Source organism: Streptopelia decaocto (genome assembly GCF_964273445.1).
Source record: "Streptopelia decaocto genome assembly, chromosome: 5".
Lineage (NCBI taxonomy): Eukaryota > Metazoa > Chordata > Aves > Columbiformes > Columbidae > Streptopelia > Streptopelia decaocto.
Window position 1 is genome coordinate 29,876,736 of NC_138659.1, and position 25,566 is coordinate 29,902,301.

The following is a 25,566-nucleotide window of genomic DNA, read 5'->3' on the forward strand; positions in this document are numbered from 1 at the left end:
CACATGTGATAGATTTGTAGAACACTGAAACTTCTGCAGGACAACTGTTGCTACTGAGCCACAACGTTCCACTGTCAGCTCCAGCCTTTGATCTTTGTATTCCAGGGGAGCACCGATAGACAGTTCAAACCGTGTTTTATTCCTTACTCTTTAGATTCCACTCACCCCATTTCCCAGTGTTCTTCCAGCTAAATTTATATTATTGTGTCCTTGCCTCCTTAAGAGATATTTTGGGTAAAAATCAGTTTCCTGTGAAGTTTGCCTGAGAAATACTGCAGGACAAGACCCAGGTAAGCACCTCCTGCACAACCGTATCAATTTATGCTTCTGGTTTTGTGTTTGTATATATAATATCTGAAATTGCCATTGAGTGTTCTACTGTCTAGAGCCACGAGTAGCTGTTGGCAGGCCTGAATCTCTGCTAAAATCTAGTGCTAAGTTTCTTAGCCTCCCCTTTCCTATTTCTGGGTAAGGAATAAACAGTATTAACTTGTCTTTCTGAGGTGCTTCAGCACTTTGCATGGAAGGTTCTCTCACAGTGCGTGGTGTTTTTGCTTTGTATTGTCATGCTGTCAGCTGGGCATCTTGCAACCATTGTGCCAAAATAACAAACCAACGGTCGCATTTTTCTGTTCTAGGCGCAGAGAGATTTTCTTTATCACTCTCAATTCCAGTTGCGTGTTTCACGGCGTAAGAGCTGCGGTTCTTCAAGATGAAAAACAGCTACTCTGATGAAGCAAAGCATGAACGCATAAGGTATGCAAGGAGTCCAGAACTAAAGTAACATAGATCTTAAAACTGCTGATGTGTGTGAACACTGTTTTGCAACAGTTTTTAATATGTGAAATGATATGCACTGAAGATCATGAATCGATCAAAATATAGTGAAAAGTATAAGATGACAGCATAAACCAGAGAACGGCAGCCGTGCCTACCTGTCCTATGGATCTCCGGTCTGACAGCATTTGCTATCATAAATCTGTTTGTTTTATAACTAGGCCATAAAACCTCACTTCAAGCAGAAATGTAGCAGGATATGCTGTAGTTCAAAAATTGTGCTTTTGTAGAAAAAATACATTAGTAATTTGGAAATTATAATTGCAGCACTTTAAAAATTATTTACATTACTTTTGCACTCTTACAACTTGTGCTTTTGGACTGGATTTATATTCCACATAAATCTGCATGATCAATCCTATTTAAAACTCACTGCTTCCTCGGCTTAATCAAATTCCTTTTGCAGTGAGTTTTATATACGCAGGTGTGAATTACTCTTAGAAAATATTCCTTCATACTTTTTGTAATTAAATTGGGGAACTTGCTGAAACTTCATAGGACGTTGATGAGACTAAAGTGAGTTTTGTGTTTGTTTTGTTTAAAAGACTGGATGTGTGTTAGGGTGATAATAACACATAGTTATTAACAGGAACTGAAGAAGGATTATTTACAATCCTTAGCTTCACTCTGTTAGGACAGTTAATGTCAGTTTATCCCATGTTTCTTTTTCGCATTGTTAATGCTTCATCTGATCCACTGGTATTGGTGTTTAGATTCCACTCACCCCATTTCCCAGTGTTCTTCCAGCTAAATTTATATTATTGTGTCCTTGCCTCCTTAAGAGATATTTTGGGTAAAAATCAGTTGGTATTGACCAGTCTTGCAGACAGGTACCAAGCACATGGAGCACAAGAGAGTCTGGCAAGTCCCTGTGTTTCTACTCAATGCTGAAAGTAGGTCCGTGTAATCTATTTTAAAACGATCTATTTTTAACAATAACATAACTAAACATTTAGAATAAACATCCTGCAGCCCTCGATTAATGGAGAAACTAGGAGCTCTATTTCAGAATGAAAAGATCTTTTTATTATTATATCACTAACAAAATAACAAAGGGATGGTGGCATCAGAGGACCAACTGCAATCTGTGCCATCTCCTGCAGTCGCATTAGAAATGAGCTGTAAATCAATTTGACAGAGTTCATCAATTTGAGCAATATATGCTGGATACACACCCCAGGACACATGCCGAAAGGGATATTTGCATTTCCGCTAGTTCAAAATCCATTCTGTTCTTCGTAGAATGTTGTGAATTCAAGCAGAAGGAGTAAAACAGTCACTGAAAGGGGGGAGAGTTAAACACCAGCTGACAAGAGACAGGTTACAAGCAACTGGCAATAGTAGAGCTTTGCATTCAGTGTGTATGCTGAGTGGTGTGTGCCAGGAAGGTAACTTTAAGGCAAAATAGGTCACAGTTTCTTGCTCTCCGCTAGTGGGGAGGGGGCTGCAGCAAGATGCTCTTGGAGGTCCAGGCAGTGTTACAGGGGTAACACTGTTCTGCCCCCCGACAGGGCAGATCACTTTCTTTCCCCCAGAACTGGGTTATCTGTGGGACAGCTCCAGCTATTGCTATCCAGTTTTGGAAAGAGGAAGACCATGGGTTTTAAGTGAGTTTGGTGCCAGTTCTACGTATCACCTCTGAAGTTCAGCTTCTTGGATTTAGACCTTTTAAGGTTATATCTTTGTTCTAGCTTTAGTATGCGTCTAATGAGAGAGACCTTTTGTCACCTGAGGTATAATGTTTCATGCAATAGTTACTCCTACTGATTACTTCACGGAAATGAGAGATTCAATATTTTTGAGGCAAAAGGAAAAATAAGACTGTTACTGAAATCTTCTTTATTCACAAGCCAAATGTAGCCCGGTAATTCACACTGTGAGGTTCCATATACAGCACTAGCACTGTCTGTCCCCCTGGTCAGCAGGGACTCGTCATGCACGTGTACTTCACCAAAAAACCCACGAGTGTAACTTCGCTCTTTTAAAGGGGATGATTTTGTACTCACGGAACTCTCCTCACATCTCACCTTCAATGTAGTCCAAAATCTCTGAGATCAGCGATGATCTCGGGACAGCGAAAGGCAGAGATTTTTGCAGGTGCAGCATTGTGATCTTTTTGGCTAGTATGGCTGGTATTGTAGTACCTAGCAGCGTAACTTCTGGATTTCAGGAATTTGGTCGTGTTGTTTCAAGCAGCTGTTGCCTGGTTTGCGTTGCTCCTTCAGCCTCTTGCAGGACCACAGAAGGCAAAACAGCAACACAACCCTCCAGCCTTATGCTGTTCTCTGAATGGAAAGTATGCTGCTGGAGCCAGTGGCTTCTTTGGAGAAACTTTGCCCTCCCTCCTTCCTCCCACCTCTTATTAGAAAACAGCAGCTTGATAGCACAGCAGCAAATGCACATTAATATCAAACAGAATTTTCACTATCATTTTCATATTAACATGAGATGTCGGAATGTAAAGTTAGCTAGATCTGCACATGGGACCATTCTCGCTGTTAAAGGCTTTAGGCTGGAACAGCGCCCAAAATTTTTAAAAGAAATGCAACATTTCCAGATCAAATATTAATTACATGCTATATAGAATCATACTTTTCAAACGAGTTTTATAAATAAAAAGCTAGGCCTTTCAAACCATCAGCAATATTCATTTTGGATTTGAAAGATTATGAAAGATAAACAACCACATAACTGTGAATTAGAAAAATACTGGCCTAGGTTGCATAAAAACCTCCATTAAATAAATACCGTAAGTTTTCACTATGAAAATTCAGTGGCATTGTATTTTAAAAAACCATAATGAGTTAACCATCCATTAATGATACTCGAGTTTCTTCACAAATCACATACACATACAGGAAGTCAGGTGGCCCCAAAAGGCGATATACTGGATTAATGCACAGTTTGACAGAAAGTACTCTTGATATGCGCTTCTCCTTCATCAGAACTTCCTGCCTGTTGCTGCAGTTGTCAGCTGCAAATCCCGTTTCTCTTCTCCTCTAGGCTGCCCCGCTGTCCCAGCAGCTCCAGCACCCCAAAGGCTGGTACAGTAGGTGACTGCAATTCCCATCTTGTGCATCCATCCCTCAGACCACCGGTTTAACCTCAGGGTGATGTACAGTGAGTGGTTCCGGTTTCCAGTCTGGTTGGAAAAAGTGAATGTTGAATGTCCGCGCCCAGTTCTCAAACACGCGTTTCTCTGTGATGAAACGATGATGACTGCCCTTCCGTCCCCGCTCATGGGAAAGGTACATTGTGCATTCATCAGGTCCCAAAGGTTCGTAGTAATGATAAGGTACTGAAAGATGATTAGGATCCCTGTGGAAGTAAGAAAATAGATGGAAGCCGGAGATGTTCTTTTTTACTGATTGAAAAGATGCTATCTTTAATAAGCTGATGAGCTTAAATCCACTTTTTCTCCCAGTTAAACCAAATTTCTAGGTTGCTGTATTCTTCTTGCATATTTAATAAATTGGCACAGGGCAAAGGTGTTTTCTTTGCTCTTTCTATTGCAATCCTTTAATCCCCTCCTCCCGGTTAAATAAAGGACAGCAATAGCTCAAAACCAAGGGAGAGTGCTGCAGGGCTATGTTACTACTCTGAAATTGGAAGCAAACTGGTTAAAAGAGATTTATATTTGGATTGTGATTTGTAAGAAAGCATTGCAGAGGCATTTACTAACTGGAGAAAGCAAGGGAAGAGGAGGATAGAGGGGAGGTGGGTATCTGCGTCACATCAGCTCAGCTGGACTTCGCCAGCGTGGTGCTCGAGGTTTGGAGTGCACGACTTCAGCCGGCCTGTCTGCCAGGTCACTGACACATCTGCTGCTGCTGGGTTATAATCAAACATCTGATGCACAAATGAGTTCTTTTTGATGTTACGATGGCAATGTTCATGTATCTAAGCTAGAAATTAAAACCATTCAACCGTAGTATCCTTCTGACCTTGAGAGCCCATGGGCATTAACCAGCAGGAGATGCAGTACTCGTGGTGACACACAGGATACTCTGAAGACCAATTAGTTATTTAGGATAAAGGAAATTTTAGCAGTTCTAACCTCAGTGTTTTGATGTTACACTCTGCAAAAGACACGGGTATTATAATAAGCCAGAGTGATTAATTTCCTTTTGTTTTACTGTCTACGTTAAGCCGTACCCATTATGTTTTAACTTTGGGCACAGGCATTGTGGGCTGACAAGAACTCACAGAGCTGTTTCTGTCATAAATTTGAAGAGAGACAGCTGTCCCAGACAGAATAACCCAGTTGTACCCATCTCCACAGTTGCTTCCAACACACTATTTTGTAGTGGCAGAAAAGTGAATCCAAATATGACCATATGAAGCCTTGGAGTTGCTCTATATTAAACTGCAGTACAAAGCAAGGAATCTCATGCAGAATCAGAGCTGTCAGCTCTAATACAGAGTTGATTATTTTCGTTTTGAAGAGCTAATATTTAAGCTCAGTTTCAATTGAATGCATCCACAATCTGTCAGTATTCTGTCCTGGTCGTTATTTTTGCTGTGTACTTCTGTCACCTACACAACTCTCTATTTTTTTCCTTATTTTACCATTATCCATATTGTATATGCAGTGGTAATGCACGATATTGCTGCTGCTTTCCATTTGTACCCTAGATTAACGTTTTTAATTCAATCAATCTAGCTTCCTGGTGAAACAACACGGTGATCAATCTTACAAAACCAGAATAATTTCTAGAATAAGATGGATTCTAAATTTACTATATATATTCTCACTGGAATACATAAGAAAGTAAAAAGTGAAAAAACGTATTTGTAAAGTACAAAATACCCTTCATATAGAAATTTAATTTTTTTTTTTAGCTAGAACTATTAGATCTAAATCTTAAATTAATTTTTCACATACTTTTTTGATACATTGGACAATTGTTATAATCTCTTAAACAAATCATATGTATGGTTACTGTAAATGTAACAAGATACATTTATGTGATTTGTGTTTTTCTTACGAACTACTAAACAAATAGGCCTCTGTGTCTCGTTCAGCCTGCTCTTCCTTTCTGCACTGAAGCTGGAAGTGGTCTCAAGGGTAAATCTGTGCTGCTTGGTGGATTAGTGAAGTTGAAATCGTTATCTCCAACAGACTTTGAACCAACGCAGTGGAAATCAGGTAAGTGCTGAGGGCCCAGTTCTGCCCTCACACCGCCGGGTAGGTCTGGCTGGGATCCCCCTCTGCTGCAGGAAATGATTTGCTGGATGTCTCTTCCCTATTCCTTTGCTCTATGCTGAAATTAGCAATAATGGATGGTAGTGACAACTTGAATTTCTCACAGAGGATCTAATAGGAATGCTGGTCAATTTTTTTCTCCGCACAAACCCCGAAGTCGACAGGCACAGGGGGGAGGTGGATCAGAGGGAGAGATGAAAGAGAGAAGGCTTGGTAATGGTCCTCCGTCTTCTCCATCACTCTGCTTAGTATATATTTCAGGTTACACACTTCTGTTACCTCTTTGAAGCAACATTTTCAAGTCTGTACCTCCCAGGACGTGCTTCGTTTCTTATGTTACCAGCATTCTACCAGTGGATATTCTAGCAATGGATTTCTCTTCTGTAGCCAGGGATTCCATGTTACATCAAAGGCTCTGAAGCTGACACCAGGTATCCTAAGTGGATGCTCTTAGCTGCAGCCTTTAATGGGGCACTGTAGTTCGTGTACCATCCCATCAGAAACAGCCCAGGAGCACCTGCTGCACAGGGCCTGGCCAGGGGGAGGCACAGGAGTGAGTCCAGGCCCCCCGCTGGGTTCAGGCATCCCCGCTGGGTGCTGCCAGGGCTTGTGTGCAGGGCTGCTGGCTGAACGGGGGCTGAGTTCAATGCGAAAATGAAAATGCTGGTGCCTTTAGACCCCTGCAAGACCACTCTGCAGTGGACAGGCTTTGAGGCTACATTCCAAATGTTACATTTGGGATTTAGGAACTGTGAAACGCAGTTAGATACCTAGAACCTTTTGTCTAAAGTCTTCCTCCTTTTGTGGGAGTTCTGGATTCCCCCAGATGGCATGCTAGTAAGGTTTGGATGTGAACTCTGGCTTGAGTAACTACACTGTAACCCAAATTAACTGTACTGTGTTATCTTCTAACTCTGCAATTAGCTTGTGTCACCAGCAAATGAAATGCATGAGTAATTTCTGTACGGAAATTGCTTGCCACCTCATTTATTAACATTAAAACAGATGCTGTTTTATCACTGACTGATACTGGACATTAATCAGTATTTTGTCAGACTTTGCATGCATATTAATATCGCAGCTGGGAGGAATCTAGGAAAGTTCCTCTGTAAAATGTGCTGTTCTTCTTGCCCAGGATCCTGCCAGCACTGCAACCCTCTAAGCGCTTGTACCCCATGTCAGTCATGTACTGTTTGCCACTTCAGTGCACATTTTCCCACAGATGGGATCCACCCACAGTGAAATCTGAAAATACAGCAAACTGTGTTTGCCTCAAAAGGAACAAGGCAGAAAAACAAGGCCATCCCATATCACATTCTGGCCAACCTCTTCCTTTCCAAATGAGGAGCCATTATAAATCAAACCACTAAAACTATATGTACTCATGTGCTTTGTAAAATAACTCATATTTCAGAAGAGTGAACAAAGTGTCAATAATATGTTGAGTGATGGGCAAGCTGCTGTGCCAGGACTATGAAGATTTCTGGATAATTTTTTGCCTTTCTATTCTCAGGATCCCGTATCTTTCACTTCCGTACTAGCCCTGTTTTCCAAGTCATTTACACATTCTGTTATTAAGTTATGCAGGTAAGGAGGTGAGATCCAGGCGTCTGGACCAAAGGGCATGACTCTCCCATACAGTCTGCGATACTGTGAGCACCCCTTCTTCCATCCTCCTCTGCCCCAGGAAATGTAACCAGCAACAACTGCTGCTTTGCACTTGATTTAAAGCAATTGAGAGGGAAAAGAGGGAGGTAAGAAAACACTAGATTTAAAAGCTGTGCCCAAAGGAATAAATTAAAGGATTTCAAATGCCAATTTTCAGGCAAATTATCACAGATGGGAAATGGCCTGGCAGTCAAATGAGATTTTTATAAGAAAATGATGTTACTCCATAATTGGAGCAAAAGTTACTCAGTTTAAAAAAGGCTCAGAATTAAGCTGTAAGTTTCTGTGGGTTCCAGAAGGCCCACAAAGCAGGGGGGGGTGTTGAAGATTGCTCTTCTCACTAACACCCTGAGTTTTCCTTGTGTGCGAGGTACCTGCCTCTCACTGCCGCCAGGTCAGTGGACAGGGTTACTACTACGGAGTTACTACAAACTGCATTAATGCTGCTCTGCGTCCTTCCCAGCGATGCTGCTGAGCAGCCACGCAGAACAGCAGCAGCACTGCAGGGCCCCCGGGAATTGCGGTGCCGTCATCTGCGCAGCCCAAGTTGGCTGCTGACCTAGGGAGGCAGGAGGAAAGTCCTCCGTGTCCCAGCTGAGGACACAGCAGGCCCCACAGGGGAGCTTGCAGAGGGAATGCCGGCTTGCTCCAGGGAAGGCTGGGACTGCATCCCTGGGCACTGGAAATAGAGCAAGATGGCTTGTCTAGTGACAAAAGAGCGAGGGGTGCACACACTCTCCAAAATCTTTGCAATGTGCACGGAAGCACAAGCTTTCATCTTATTCTGCAATGTGCAAGTCAAATGTATTTAACAGCAGGAGAGCAATATCAAAGCCATCAACCCTTACTACAGCACGAGTCTGTAGCAAAGTAAAGGGATTCAATATTACATATAGCTTTGCTGTAAAGTACTAGAAATTTATACTAATCGGGTCACCAATTCCAGTTTAGCTATAAAAATCAATGTCCAGTGAAAGTAAATAGAAATGAAACACGTCGTTGCAATTAATAGTGACGAATCTTGTAGTCTGTACTCCAGACTCCTTCACTAGACTATTTTTCCTGCAAGGGTAGGAAGCAATTTGGTTAATGATCTTACGATAATAATTTGCAGCAGAATCAACAGTATGATATTCATGATACCTTTGAGATGTCCTTCACATTACAGATGTGATACTAATTTAGTTCCATGACAGTGATCACCGACACTCATTACTTACTCCACAAATTAATACTTAAAAAATAATGGGTAGCTGCTGAAGCTGTAAATTTGGTGATATTAATTCTGAATAGAACTAAAGAGAGGGGTTTTTTTTAAATCTGAACAATTCTTTAGTTGTACAGCAAATGAAGTACCTATAACCATCTCACATACACAAGGGAGGCGTGTGGGGTTTTTTGTCGTTGTGGTGTTTGTTTGTCTTTTTTTTAATGATAAATTTGTATTTTGTCTGACTGAAAAGCAGGGGATATGGCTTAAAATGACAGAATATTTCTTTCTTTCTGCTATTCTACTTTGTTGTCTTCTTTCTCTGAAAGGAAGACCAGAATTCTTAACTGAAGAGCAAACCAGGAAGGTTGACTGTAATTTATGGCAAGAGCTTCCTTTTCATTCATCTTCATGCATAGTTTCTTCCAGGCATGGAAACTTTTCCCCTTTAATATGTGGGGAACAAACCTGCAGTAAAGACACTTTATATTCTTTGGATTAAGAAATGACCTTTTCCCTTTTTACAACCAGCTAAGTGTATCTTTAAGATTTTTTTTTTTTATGCAGACTGTAAATATTATTACATCTATCAATGGCAGGATTGATTATAGCCTTTCTTGTGTTATAATTTAATATTATATCCATTTGATTTCAGTGTATCAATTCTATGAAAGCCTTTTATAAGGTCTCAGTGACCATTTTAGCCTCTTAAAAACACTTGTTTTTTTAAAGATTAAGTATATATCTAACCTAATCTGTTTTTGCCTGAAATGTTAGGATTGAGCATTGCAGTGAATTGCTGTCTTCTGTGTTTCTAGATCATCGGTTTATTTACGAATTACCTCCATGTGCCATGGGAATCCAGCCACCTCTGGAGTTGGACAGACCGGCTACTTAGAGAAGCTGAAGAAGTGTGTCTTGGCCAACTCAAATGACAGGGGAACTGAAATGCTTTCAAAGGTATTTATGTTGTCTGGAATATCTGATCTAGTTTGTTCTTCTCCTTGGAGAATTCATGATGAAATCTGGCAGTACATCAAAGCACTTACCACCAGTGTTTTGTTATAATTTGTAGAAATTCTCACAAAGTGGAATTTAGTGTTGACGTTTTATATTGTGATTTCTTCAGGGATTTCTACTTTATGCCCAAGACAAATGCAGATTCCTAAATATTCCTTTTCAGTGCTTAGAAGAAAGTCAAAGCAGTCCTGGTCTTTGATAGATGAGCTAAGCTGTCACTGCGGCCTTGCTCCCCGTGCCCCTGAAAGGCATTTGACTAACTCGGGGAACCAGACTTCAGTGAGTTCACTGCATTTGCAATAGAAAATTCAAGCAAGTGCTTCTTAGGGAAGGGGATTTGTGAGCAGGTGATGGAACGTTACACTAATGCCATCGTTCCAGACTGCCAGCACCAGCTCTGCGTGTTGCTGGGTCACCTCACAGTGCAAATGGGATCAGGACAAGGGCCAGAGTGCTAGGCCTGGTAATGGATGGACAGGTGATACAGTCAGCATAAAGATTGCTGATGTAAAACGAATTTGTAGGAATTTATGCGGGATCAGTGTTTTAAATCATGTGGCTAACATTTCTGGTCCAGGACCACAAGTCCTGAAGATTGTTTCCCTCTGTCCCGGATCCATAACCAGCACCTTGGGGCTGAGTTCTGAATACAGCTGGGGGCACAACGCAGCCCTAAAATGTGCACAAGCTCTTACTTTACACAAGAGCGTGAAGGGTCATGTAGCTTCCAGTGACAGAATCTGTGTGACCCACACCCTGTATGACCAAACTGGGTGATTACAGGACTGGTCGTCTATTCTGCAGGTCCAAATTTTGGTGGGGATTATTTAGGAAGCTGATTTACTGGAAGATGAGCTTTCACGGGACAGAGGTAACAACAATCTTAATTTGAGTTGCATAGAAAGTTCAGTTCAGAAGGTAGTCACTGTGAGAACTACATTCCTCCACTAACCAGGAGGAAACTAAAAACAAATTAAAAGGAATGGGTTCCAGTGTTCCTTTTTTCAGATTAATTTCATGCCAATTATTGCATTACTTTTAGCTGATAAATATTCAGAGACTAAACGAAACATACAAGATGGATTAATTCTCCCACACTACAAACAAAATTTTTAAATATTTTATATAACATAATTAAATGCTGTTTGTTGTTTTCAGAATCAGATCTTGGGACATGTTCATTAATTGCTTTAAGAAGACTGAACACATGTTGCAGAGAACAAAACTAAAAGATTCAGATACTTATCTGTAACGTTCAACCCTGTTGGCTAATAACGGTTCCAAAATAAATCCTACCTGCAGAAATCCGGTGGCACCATGCCATAAACATTTATCCTGTCACAGAGCTCTAATGCGATAGTCATGGTGAACCAGCCCGTGCTAAGCCAAGTGTTGGAGATCTTCCTGAAAGCAAAAAACATAATTAAGTTTCTAGGCTGACAAATAACTCTGGAGATACTGGAAGCAATTTCTGGGCATTTCTTTCATTCTTGCGGAAGTTCTGAAAATTGGGCAACCAAGACTAGTTTGCTTGTTTATCCTTTAATGGTTTTCGCTAGTGTTTTCTGTCAGTGGACTAATCTATGCAGAAACTGCCTTTGCTGTAATTAATTTGGGGCACAGCAATGTTAATATTTAGCTGACCTTTTGGTACGTTTACCTTAAGTGACTGAAACTTCATTCTACTAGTAACCTATACACATCTGTAATCACTCAATGGAGCGTGCACGCCAGGTGCTCAGGAAGACGGCAGCAGTGATGTTTCCTCCTCCCAGCATTTGCTTGTCATTGCTCGGGTGTGTAAGAGCGAGGTACCGATGGTAAGTGGTTGCCTGGCTCATGCACACAGATCGCAGTGCTGTGTTGGTTCCCCGGCGGTGCCCGGGAGAGCTGGCAGAGCGTCACCTACAGGCGCAGGGGGAGGAAGACTCAGAAATGCCTTGTACCAAGGTTTCGCGTTTCCTCAGTAAATTAGACTATTGCAAAGGAAAAAGAAAAAAGGTGGTGGTATCAGTGCTTGCTGCTTAAAAGGCACTTCTAAACATAAGGGAATTCTTTAACCAAAAACGCCTTAAGGATGCTGGGGAGCCTGGGTAATCTGTCCTGTCCTACGTGGGTAACCTGGTAATGTATGAACTCCAGAAAAGTACATTTTTACTGCTCCTGAGATAAATACTTTCAGGCTAAGCTAGCATTTGGAGAATTACATGATTTAAGCATCTCATTAGTTCCAATTATGAGACCTTATTTATTTTCTGAAGTTGCACTTAAGCTTGGGAGGTGGTGGTGTGATTTGTCACCATGTCATAGCTGGGTCATAATCTCAGCAGAGGCCTTCAGGCACTGCAACAATCCAAAACAGTAAATAATAATCTTGACTCAAAATTATTAGGAAAGGGAAATGTAGGGAAAAGCCTAAAAAACTCGCTTTTCTCCCACTTGTGGGTTTCTGAACCTACATATGTGGGTAATTCAGGAACACGTTCAGGCTCAGAGTACTCTGGAGCCACAAGGCCACTGTTTTAGTGCCTACGACCTCGCATTCCAAACCGGAGGGAGCAGTTACATCAACCATGACCAAACTGACCGGGCTTTGCACAGGTCGGGCAACCTGGCTCCACTGTCTGCTGAGTTAGTTTTCTTTTGCTTGCACTTATGCTGTAATTTAGCGTTTTCCATTAATAGGAGAAGAAATTAATTTAAATAAAGTAGCTTAAAAGCTAAACAATGAAAGATTTAAAAACTTATTCAAGTGCCACTTTGGCCTCTTTAAATACCATGTGTGTAGGACAGCGCTATACAAACAGGGTTACAGTGTCTTTTCTTTTCATAAAAGATCTGAACAAGGGTCCAACAAAAGAATACTGTTTTATACCTAATCAGCTGTAATGAAAGAATATGAAGAACTGTCATGTGCTTATTAGGGGAAATTATCAGATACTCTTTTATACGATGAACTAACACACTGTGCTGATAATTCTGTAGTGCACACTAAATTACAATTAAAGGCCTTTCTGCTCCACCAAAATCTCATTTATAATCTCTATGGAAATACTCTTCCTGCAGTTATTTCATTTATGCTTCCTTTATCTAATTACTGTAATATTGGTTCTGAATCATATTTTCTTAATGTACCCTTATTCAATTATAAAGTTATTTTCAAGTACGGTTACTTTATAATACCAAGTATATTGCTCTGCGGCCTTTGTCATTCACCATACTATTTAACTGACAATGTTTTCTGAAGGTTTCCCTTCATTTCAAAATCAGCTTTTTTTTTTTTTTTTTGAAAAGCACAATACCTCCAATTACCTTTTTTCTCATCATTTTCAATACAGAAATGAATGGTTTGATTACTGTAACCTTGCAATCAGGCTTCTCTCTCCCTCCTTTGTTTTTTGCAGGCACTAATGTCGAGAGCTCAGCAGAAACCTCCCAGGGAACAGCAACATTCTGGGCTGTACAATGTTCTGCTCCTACCCCCATGGCTACATACATTTTCTTCCCTTACAAATTCCTTCCTACCTGTGTTTCTTTTCATCTTCACTCTCTTTTTCTGTGCTGCCTATTCATTTATTTTCATCTCCCTTTTTAATCTTCTTAGTTCTTCAAGTATGCTGGATGTGCCCTTTAAAAGGAGCAGTTCATACACAGCAGAGCCTGCAATTTCTTAAAAGCAACAGGACCTGTTCATGAGGCTGAATTTCGCTGGGATCCCAGTGCCCTTGATTTGCACTGGGAGTTCAGGGTGCCCACGAATGAGTCCACTATAAACTTGTTATAATGTCATTAATGTCTCGGATGCCTTGAGACTGTTCCAGGAGCCAAGACTGAGCCTGTCTGTGCAGAAAAAGAAATGCTTTGCTCCCATGCACAGCTATAGGCCTCCTGCTCTGCATAGGAGATGCAGAACTAGAACCAGAACGAGCTGCTTGCCTGAAATTGCACAGCAAGTGTCAGGAAAGGAATGGGACCCTGGCTCCCCATGGCAGAACTGGCCAGACAGAAGCAGAGTGGGTGAACTGTTCCTCAAAACTCGGGACTGGATGTGTGGTCTTACAGTGGCAAAGTAACCCTGGGAAGGAGGTGGCTGTGTGCATTCCATGTGTGCAGGTCTGACCCGCAGGGCACATGGTGGCCCATGGTACAGTGCAACTACAGCTGTGTTAACTATGATGCCTTTGTAAATACTGCCCATACAGATGATCCTTTGCACTTTTTTTGAAAGGTTCAAATGCTTAATTCCCATAGATTCTAACCTCCTCACCCCTTGTTATCCTTCTCGTTCTGGCACAGTCTGGCAGAGACTCACAAGCACTGATTTGAGGATGCAAAGGACCTCTAATGGTAAGAAACTGACCAAGTCACTGTGGGCTCTAGTATTAGTGTGAGTTGGTCAAGAATTTAGATATATAGTTTGATCCACTATAACTGAACAGAACTCTGCAAGGAAACCATGTGTGGTATGACAGACAAAGACAGCAAATGCCAAGCAAAGACAGAGTCGCCGTTACAGATTCCTTTAACACTGGTTCAACTTCATTGTGCAGCCCAGAAAAATAAAGTCTGTGCTCTTGAGTCCTCCCTCCTTCAAAAAGAATCTAGCCCAGCTTCAGACTTTGGTGTCTATGTGTAAATATTCATGAAGTTAGATACAAAATTTCATAATGAGTTACTGCACAATAAACCTAACTCTTCATTGGTACTTAAGTGGGGACCCTGTTACATTTTTACAGCAGTATCTGTAATACATTAAAAAAAAAAAAAAGGAGTTCATTTAAAATAAATGTATTTCTTGCTAGGAAGTCTTTGGTTTAAATGCCCATTTTTGAACATTATATGTGAAAATGCTGAAGTCCTGCAGTGGGTCGCTTATTAAAAATTTGATTTGAAGATCAGCCTACAAATCATAAACAGTCTCATAAAGATGTAACTATCATAATAACTTTCCTTTTCCCAGTTGGAAATATAAGATCAACTGTTCTGAAGCACCTAACGTATGACTAATGTGTATTTGTTTTACAAACAGCTTTACAGCTACACTGTTCCAAGAAGGCTTAAATTCAATAAACAGCTATTATAATTCACTGAACGATGGCACTTCCTCTATAAGAAAACATAACCTATCCCTTCTGATTTTTTTCAGAATTGGTTAAAAAAACCTTCCAGGTATATTACTGTAAAGTGAGATTTAAACAGCTCCTACCTCCTCAGCTATATGAACAGTACATCCAGATTCTGGTATTCTAACTTGATGAGGCAATACTCCACACAAATTACTTTGATGTGTATTCTTTACCTATGAGTGATGTTATTTGGCCTGTCATACCACATTATAGCTCAGGAGGCAGAGGATTTAATGGGTTTGATGGTCCCTTTGAGCAGACCTGCAATCGGTGTATATAAACTACATTATTTTACTACTGTATGGCACCCCCCCAAATGTATCCACATAAGTTCTTACCTGTCTTTCCCAGTTTCCCGTTTAAAAAGGTCATCAAATTGAAGCATCTTGTGACGAGAAATCATATATGCTTTTAATTGAGGCAGTATCTGATTCATCAGCTGCAGGTTATTATACACCAAGCCTTTACCATCTCTCCTCATGTAGCTGCTGGGACCCCAGAAGATGAACACAGCACCGTGGCTCATATTTAAGAGTTCATTGCGATTCCGCAAAATCCTCTGAATACTGGAGTGTGCAATGACTCGAACGCTCGTTTTGTTTCCAACATCTTTTCCGTAACCTCGAGTGGGTGCATCGTTCATTCGTATTACACACTCGGTCTCGTCGATTCTGTCACCTTGTTTACTTCCCAGAAGGTGTCCAGAGCTGGTTACCAACGCACAACTCTTGCAGTGCATTTTTAAAGGCTGCAAAGACAGACATGCTTCAAAATTAGCCATAAACATCTTCCCTTTCACTACATGATAACTGTATTTTACGTGAACATGGCATATTTTACAGTAAACATCGCAAGAGGACTTCACATGAATCTCACCCAGCACCCTCCCCAAATAACTTGGGCTGCAGTCCCTGTAGATTTTGTAACGGGGAAAATGTGGTATAGGTGTATAGCCCTTAAAGTTCCCCTGGGGAGTTAAGTCCACTGTTTAAATCCTCCTTTCCACTGCTGTGCCATATACAGTAATCACAACAGCTTCTATACTTTTCCCAGCTGCACGGGATTGTACTTCTTCCATGTGCCATAAATGAGCTATAATCAGAGTATTTTTTGAGTCCTCTTCCTCCAGTTTTTTGCAGCAAATAATGAATTGTAAGTAAGTCCTCATAAGCACAAGTGTGAATAGCTTTTCAACACTGGGGTCAGGACATTTTGCTAAAGGGAGTTATACCTTGGTCCAGTCCTTCCACACCACGACCACTGCCATGCTCCTGTACCTCCTTTGTGGTTCAACAGCCAGAGCTGGTCATTACCATCTGCGTATATTTTACATGACGCTGAGCTGGAGCACTGAACTTTTTCTAGCTTGTCAGGTCACATTTAAAAGTGACACAGTAAAATGGAACAGGAGGTGCCTGTACAGTGAGCGTCTGACCTAATGGAATCAGGAGAGTAAAACAAGCTTTCATGAAAATGAAAATGCATTATAAATCATATTACTGATGTATGCCATCAATATAGATATGAATAAGAGAAGTATGTAAGTGTATCTGCTGCTCAGCATGAGAACTAAAAAGGCGCAAAGGTCAACAGTATCCCCCAAGTGCTGCTTTCTAACAAGAATACAATTAATTGAAGGTAAAGACTGACTGAAGGTATGCCTTGGTGGCCTTCCATGAAACAGTATCTTGCAGTATTTAAGACCAGTAACATCAGGTTACAGAACAGAGTGTGTATCTTACTGTTTCTTTGGGGGGAAAAAAAAAAAAAAGAAAAAAAAGAAAAAAAATTAAAAAGGCAAACAGACTGAACTGTGGTTGCTCACCAGTCTGAGGGGCTTGGGAAGGCCATTCTGGTTCATGATCATTTGGATCTACTGATCTTCTTCCCTAAGGATGTCCACCAGAATTTTATTCTCATCCTTAGCCATAAAGAGTGGCACTCCAATACCTTCCTGGTGAGTAACAGGCGTGGTGGATTCCAAAGGCCCCACATCAGACACACCATACTGAAAGGAGTCCTCTCCTGCCCTGTGCACTGGCCCTGTATTGTATCAAGGAGGTGACAGTATTCATTGGCTCCAAAAAACAATCACTGGCAACCAAACCGTCTTTGACAACCAAGGCCTTGGCAGCTCAAGATCAACCCCGTGGCTCTGCACGGCAGCTCCTTGTTCACGCCATTACAAACACAGGTGGGTTTATCAGCACTGACAAGAAGTTATGGTGACATATAATTACAATTAGTATCAACTGCATGTATATAGGAATCAAATGATCAAATCGGTGTGCTGTGACGCACAGCTGAAAACTCTATAAAGCTGAAAAGAAAACATAACCCAAGTCTGAGATAATCTCAGTCCCCGTTTGAAAATGCATTGGCCCCTGGCATTTGAATGGGGTGTTTTACTCAAGTAATTAGATTTTAATTCTGAAGGTAATAAGTGTTTGCAGTCTGAGCTTATTTTCTATGAGAACAGCTAATGAATGATGAAGTGCTTTTTAATTAAAGACAAAATAACCAAACCATACAATTTGCGTTATGGTACAATCAGTAAGCTTTGTATCTCCACCTTCCCCAAACAACAGTCCATTTTCTTTCACATATACAGATTGTAATCCAGAGCTAATGATATGGGTAGAAATGTTCATACCTTTGTGAGCCAGGGTTCCTAGTGCAGTATTTACATGCATTTTGCTTTAAGCTTTCATCTGCCACTTTGATGAATTACCCAGCAAAAGGCTCTAAGGTGAACTAACCGCTCCACCATCATGCTTGGGAAAGCAAGATGAAGTGCTAATGAGGTTAAAGGAAATGTAGTGAGCACCAATGTTAACTCAGCCGGGTTTGAATATCCACATAGCAAGACATTTGCACCTAAACACTCACTGCTGGTTTCTGGCCTACTGAGCTACAACTTTCTTGTTTCTTTTAAAAGTCTGCCAGAGAATCCATGAATTGTTAGGAAACAAGGGTGGCCATCAGTGGAGCTGTGGAAATTTGGAGCGAGGGGGATGTCAGTGTTTGCTAGATGATGATAAACTTTAACACCCCACAAAACATTTGTCCCAGATCTTGTCTGAAAACTGTTCCTTCTGGGAAAAAGTCTTTAGACTGAAACATTCGGCTATCGCCCAGCTACTTCTTGAATGATGCATGGGGGCTGAGCTCGCGTAGCTGCTCCAGGCAAGTCATTTTCACTCACCTCACTCAGATTCTTTCAGCCAAGATCTACAAAACTCGCACCTAAAAACTGTCAGAGGCATTCACAGCCACCAGCCACAACATTCTCCTACCAGCTGTTTATAATGCTCTGACAATATTGAAAGCAAGGAGGGGGGGGAAAGCTATTGGCTGTAATATCGTCTCATTGGGAGGCAGCGGTAGCACCAGAAATGTCATCTACTTAAGCAATAATAATGGAGGCACAAGGCAGTTCTTTGGGATTGATGACCAGCGGGGAAAAGTTGATGGCCTGAAAATAACCAGGGGCCATTAAGCCAGAAGAACATTAACTCTACAGAAAGCTCTCTGTTACAGTAATTATTACAGTGATATTTGGACAAAGAGAAAGCAGACCCATGACACGAGTTATATTTTGTGTAGGCGATGCAACCCTTACTTCATGAGCCTTGCTTCAAAACGCCCAGAAAAGGGATGGGGCGAGAGGTAGGTAAGTTTTATGGCATCTGTATTAATTATTTGAAATATACCACACATGTAAAAACTGCTGACGTAACAGTACCTATTGTCAAAAGCAGCCACATTCTCATGCGTACCTGACAGGGCACTTAGTGAGCAAGCCAAGTATCAGCCATATAAACTGGCCAAATTACCTCCCAGTTTCAGTCACCTAAATATATAATACATATGGAGAGAGAAAGAAAAGAGGTTGCAAGACAGCAAGCTCCCAGTGCTAGAACCCCAGAAGACTGCAAAATGTACTGGAACTCTTCCAGGATGGCCAGACTGTCCCAAGGGAATGACGGGAGCCGGGGAACCCTGCTGGGATCTGGTAAACCCGTAACAGCAGCTGGATGGCCATAACAAGTGCAACCCTGCGCTGCTCCAGCTGTCATGGGCCACACTGACTCCTGGCCACTGGCACTGCCACAGATAGAGCCCAGTATGTCCTGTTGCTACGTCACATACCTCTGATTGGTTTAGTACCTACAGACAAACAGAAACAAAAAACAATGCCGCAGTTGTTTCTGTATTTCGCAATTTGAGGCAATCTGCTCTGTTATTGACTTTAAAATCTATGCTGTCCAATGATAGAAAAATGTTATTTTCAGACACTTTATTGCTTGAAAAAAAATCAATGGAAAAATGTTATTCCCAATTCAAAATATGTTACTCTTAGATAAAATTATTTTCTTTGTGATGAAATCAAATGGTCTTTTTTTCTTATAGTCTGTTGATTTTACAACTCAGATTTAGAAAACAAAGCGATTCCTTTCAGTAAAATCAGAACACTGGAAAACACACTTTTTCCTATAACGAGTACTTAATGACGGGCTTTCAAGACCCCTGGGTTCAGATCGCTCCATTACCAGTAGTAGAAAAGTTTCCCTTCTATAAATAAAAAAAATAAGAGATTTTACCATGGCAATGATGACCTGGCCAACAAAGCACAACAAAACCAAAGCCAAACAAATAAATCTTCTGGACCAAAGAACACCTCATTACTGAGTCCAACAGGAAAAGGCAACCTGTCAGTTCATCAACACCACCATTTCCTCAGAGATCCATCTGGAAATATTACAGATGGGTTCAAAGTGTATTGGGAGAGAGCAAGAGAGACCAAAAAAGGTTAAAGAATATCCAAATTCCTTTTGGATGAGTGACCTTTAACTAAGCACTTGAGACTCCAAGTGCACAATATCAATAAAGTACTTGACAGCCATGTTTTTCTCTTGCACTATAACAGCATTACGTTAGTCAGCACCAGTATGCTTATCTTCTGTCTCATCTGGAATGAAAACTATAGGGCTTATTCAGTCTATATTAACTGTCCGAACTGTATTGCTGAACCAACAGCCGCCCCTGCAAGAGCTCCCAAAGTGACTGCTGAAGTAAAAGCAGCGCTAGAAATGAGAAGACTGATGTACAGGAAAGTAAAACTGTTGCCATTTTCAATTGAATTAATTCAGTATAGGGCTATATTAATGGTTAAAAAAGCACACATAAGCACTACAAGAAACAGTTGTACTGGTTCAGGAGAAAGTGAGCTAGTCTAGCTTTCTCTTTTTGTTAATACAGTAGATAATTTCATTGGCAGGAGTTTCATCTTCCCTACCCAGTGCCCGTTGTGCCTGGCCTAGGCCCAACAGCCTACCTGGTGACGCTGAACGGTACCTCCGGATCTGCTTTTTATGTTCCTTGCCTCGCGCACAGGACTTCATCAGCATTTCCTACGTGATGTTAATGAACCCCGTGTTCACCTCATGTTCAGTGTAATTTATTACTCATGGCTTATTCTTGATTGCTGGGTCATGAGCCACCGGCAACAACACTAATTAATGCATTTCCAGTAATACAATATTTTGTCCTGGCAGCTTTAGTTCTAACTTCTTACCTTCTCGCTGCCTTGAGCAGCGCTGAGGTTTCTCACGAGCTGCTGGCTCAGGACCATGGCTTCACTGGGCTGGCTGCGCCTTCCCAGTCCCCCGCTCCCAGAGGCTTTGAGGACAACCCTGCTGTCACAACGGGCACCCCAACCTCTGCAGAAGCTCGGGGCACCCCCAGCCCATTGCTGGCACATCATATGGCTGCACCGGCTCTTGTGAGCCCATCACTCAGCACTGCTCAAGGCACAAAGCTTCTCTTGCCATTATACCCATCCCTCATGAGCAAGCTATACATATTGTTTCTCTTTTTCCTAGAGGACTGATGACTGTAAGGCCAAATCTGCTTTTCTTTGAGAAATTCCCAACAATAACCTGAAAGTAGAATAGAAACCCTGAAGCTTCACATTTGCGTAGTAAGTTGTGTAAGTCAATGCAGCAAGCTGGGGCTCGGGCTGTCTCATTAGTGAGGTACAGCTGTGCACTTCAGAAGTGATTTCCACAACACAAGCGCTTGGGGAGACGTGATCCTGGGAAAATAATGCGAGTCCCCCGATAATTTTTGCTTTGTTATATATTGATGTTGGAACAGTGCTTTCATAATCATATGAAAAGAATCAAGAATGAAAAAAACATACAAGCACAAAGAGTTTTGCTTTGGTGCTTTTCAAGTCCCATCCACTTGACACACTATGAAATGATGCTCTTAAACTGAACAATAATTCAGATGCATATTGGGATATTTTAGGTAACACTTCTGTGCATAAAAAGCTGGAACAAAAAGCAGACTGAGACACTTCAAATGCTCCGAACTTCAACCATCTTCCTCTTGGTGCGGTACCCGCCCTTTTCAAGTCTCTGGGAGTTTTGATTTTGTGGTGCCAAGTACTGATCTAAGAGATCATTTTGCTTTGACCACGACATTTTCACACGTATATTCAGATAGGGAGTGTAGCTAAATTTCTCCAATCTGTATGGCAGCTCAGACTTTCCCCTCAAGTTTCATACATTTTCATTCTTTAACACTGATGCTAGTAGGTACAGAGAGCTCCTAAAGAAGGGGAAGAAATCCTCTGGGCAAATACATTCATAATTTTTATTGAACTAGACTTCTGGAACATTAAAGAATCCGCCACGAAAACAAACTGCATTATCCACTGAACTGAAGGCACTGATTGCCTTGCAAACTGCATCGCGGTGCCTGATATCACACAAGTAAACAGAAAGGGTGAGGAGATACCACTTGCCCAACATTGTTAATCCTTATGCAAATCCAAATAACAAGCATTTGCAGCAAAACTTTGCAATTCAAAAAAGGTCTGGCGAGTCTGTTCATAAAGATAAATGCATGTCTGTTCAAAAAAGATAAAAGATAAAACAAATGAATTTCTTCCTACTTCTCTTTGTTTCTCGGGCTGTGGAGCCTGAATATGCAAATGTTGTGGAAACATTAGCACCTTCATTTCCCATTGATTCTTCAGAGTTACTTATATAGCTGGACTCTTCCTTCAGATATTTGATAAGCAGAAACAGTGAAACAAGCACACTTCAGCAAATGCATCCATCACACCAGTGAGCACAGTGCCCTGGGTGTTATTCTTCCAAGGAATGGAATATTTCTGTTTTCCATTCTATACTGATGGGCATCTGCAAAACCTGTAGTAAAGAAGTAATTCTATTTTCAAAAGGTCCTTAGGCATTTCTAATTCCATTTCAAAACACGAGGCTATATTATGAGAAGAAAAATAGAAAACCAAATGCACTCCATAAAGCTTTCACTGGGATAATTTTCTTAGAAAAAGTACCGTTAAGCACATTAGTCAATGAAGAGTCTTCTGCTTGTGTGAAGTGTTTTCTGGCACATTAACTCTTTTTCAGAGGACTGCCTGCTAGTCACAGCTTCCATTAGATTAATTAAAATATGGCTCCTCTCACTGGAAAGAAAAGGCACGAGTTTGGTTACAGGACATCGATCACCTATAGAAGCTGAGCCCTTTCTAGCTACATAAAATACAAGCAGAAGCGGCACAGGAGACTGAACAACAAGATAACTTTTAGTACATGGAGCGCATTTCTCTTCTTATTTGGAAGCACGATTACCAGGTGCTGATGTTTTCCCCTAAGCCACCTGAAGTGAATATAAGGTGCAACCTTGCAAATTGTCAGCACATATAAAGCTAAGATTTAGAGAGTAGTTTCTATCCTGCATCCTATAAACGTGTCCCACGAGGAAGATTAGTATCAATCATAGGCTTATTGGAGAGGGAGATGGGATACAACGATAACCTGAAGCTATCAACTAGAGTAATGGTCTAAGAAGAAAAAGCAATCAGAGAAAGAAAAGAATATCCTCCGTGAAAGACAGAACTGGAAAATCAGGCAGGAATGTATCATGTTGATGAACACGAGCTGTTATACAAGAGAGAGAATCATATGAACAATACACAGGCTCTAAAGAAATGGTTATTGCCTAATGTTTATCTTAAAAGGAGTGCAAATAGACATCCGTATTACATCAAACTGCTTTACTTTTGTTCTGCAGTACTTGCACTAAAATGCAATAATGCCACAAGCATGGTGTCTTAACTATGCAAATTGTTATCACTCCAGCGCCAGAAAACCAGGAACTATTTCAACAGTCTACAGCAAAGCTAGCGGACAGTCGGGAGTTTTGCTTCAACAAGTTTTCACATCAACTTTTCTCATCTGCTTTGGCACGTTTTGTCAATTCTTTCCAGTTTAAACGCTTGATGGAAATACGCCCTCAGCTGCTCTCTGCACCTGCCATGGATGTGCAAGATTTTGGTTGAGCTTCAAGTTTTACAGGGTCACTTTTTTATCTAACCCAGCTTTGAAGCTCAGCGTCGCTGATCCTTACGTTCCGTGCTTACGTTTTCAAATTCAAGCACTCGTTTCTTTCTGTGACACTATTTGGCTCAGCCAAGCACATCTAAACTCTCACTACAACTATTATTGCTGCAAGGCACTAACGGGATAGCGATTGCAAGGACGCAGGCAAGTCTTTCCAGCCACATCCAGTTTTAACAGAACTCCAACACAGCACACGGGGTCCCTAGGACAGGCCACAGGAATTTAAGGCCAAATGTTACTGAGCCCATAGAGAAATTTCTCTTTACTTTGTCTTGTATTTCTCTATCTGGTTGACGCAGACTGAAATGAAAAAATAAAGCTCCTCATTCCTTTGGAAGGTCTTTGTTCAAAAATCGTTATTTCAAAAACCGTCAAAAACGTTCAGCCTCACAACGTTCTCTAAGGCCTTTCAATTTTCATGTGGCCAGCTCCATGTAACCTTCATCAGCTTATTTTATATTAACTCAGACTGCTCTGTAAGCTCTTACTTCTGTCCCTCTGAGTTAACAGCACATCAGAAATTAGGGAACGAAAGCACATTTTTTTTTCCAGTAGATACTGCAATACTGCATCTGAGTTTAAAATGTTTCTCTGAGGATCCATCGGGTTCAACAATACACAAAGTCGTTCCACCTCGACAGCAGGATCCCAAGGCAGCCTCCACAATCACCGGCGTATTGACACTGAAGACAGATGCTGGAAACAGGTACTGGCAGCAAAACTGGTCAAAACATCCCTTTCATTCAATAGCTACAGGATGCAGAAAGTCACTTGGAATTTTGCCCATGCACATATGCAAGAGAAGAAAAAGAAAGTGTCTTTTGGGCAAAAATACTTCAATATTCAGTTTTGGACCGAAACCAGATGAAAATAAAACACCTTGAAAAGAGATATTTAAAATCTGTATCTAAATCTGCAACTGTGTATCACTCCAATTTCAACTGGTTTGGGATTACAACTCAATTTGAAAAATAATCCTTTTAAATTCAGTGGTCAGCTCTGTGAGTTTTTTGGGGTTTTTTTAAACTTTCAAATATTCCAAAATTGTTTCCTATTATCACAGTCCTGACCAGGAACCAAACATAAACAAAGAAACACGTCCGATCAGGATGTTTGAGTCTATTTGTCAACGCACAGGTTAATATGAAATCCAGCACTCAGTGGGTGGAAACATTCAGCACTGCAATGCACCTGCCACCAAGGGTTAATTAGACAATCAAGTACAAGAGATGGCAACGCGGCATTGCTTCTCCAAAGAGATGCCCTTCAATTTAGAGCAGAACGTCAAACTATCTTCTCAGTAAGTTAGGGGTAAATAAGTTCAGGTGAAAAGCCGAGGTTAACTGGAATCTCTGGAGGAATCAGAGAACAAGGCTGGAGAGAAAGGAAGGTCCCTCTCGGAGGAAGGTGCCCTGAGCTGCAGGGTAAATGAGAAGAGGGAGTCCTTGAAAAACTGAGCCAGGAAAGAGCTGATAGCAAGTCAGCTAATTACAGGGACAGAGTGGCTTTGACCTTGCTAGAAATAGAATTAAGTCTGTTTCTGTATCTATGTATTTCACAGGCATTTATAACTGTGCCATCTCTTGTGGCTGTAGCACAAAAATGCTTTTATTTACGTTCTACCGTCAACTGCTTTGGCTAACACACTTCAGTAATATTCCTTGGTTAAAGATGTAGCTTACCTATAACTGGGGAAATGATATAACTTAAGTCCACAGTTACCCAATGCATTTTGTTGAGGAATTTGAAGTGTGTGTGTGCCACAGAGAGGACGCAAGAGGTACGTTTAAGAACAGATACCACAGAAATCAGAAGAAAGGAACAATCTTTTAGTAAGAGACAAAACCTTCCTGCAAACAGGTGAAATGAAGAGTACTGGAGTCCCAGAGGATTTGTGGGTGCTTTATACACTTTATCTGCTTTATATTCTACATTACTAGTCCTAATTTGTACTCCTTGGGTGTGATGTGTGTGTCATTTGAAGTGCATTTTACTTGGTAGTGACATTAAACAATTGCTGCTCACTTCTTCCTGGGTTAAGGGGGGAGTGTATTTCACTGG

General features: G+C 41.1%; 1 protein-coding gene and 1 long non-coding RNA gene across 2 annotated transcripts in view; one reads left to right on the plus strand and one right to left on the minus strand.

The window, feature by feature from the left end:
- Positions 1–240: 240 nt before the first annotated feature.
- LOC309440732 lies at positions 241–3,950 on the plus strand. The gene is made up of 3 exons (XR_014184252.1): positions 241–290; positions 639–756; positions 3,841–3,950. It is a non-coding gene; the product is annotated as an uncharacterized lncRNA (long non-coding RNA).
- ST6GALNAC5 (ST6 N-acetylgalactosaminide alpha-2,6-sialyltransferase 5) overlaps positions 3,824–25,566 on the minus strand; it is a 69,840-nt gene continuing 48,097 nt past the window's right edge. The window contains exons 3-5 of the mRNA XM_082054721.1: positions 15,406–15,815; positions 11,238–11,345; positions 3,824–4,155 (exon numbers count right to left, since the gene is read on the minus strand). Of these exons, the coding sequence (XP_081910847.1) occupies positions 3,924–4,155; positions 11,238–11,345; positions 15,406–15,815 (750 nt within the window). The 3' untranslated portion in view covers positions 3,824–3,923. The remainder of the gene's footprint in view (positions 4,156–11,237; positions 11,346–15,405; positions 15,816–25,566) is intronic.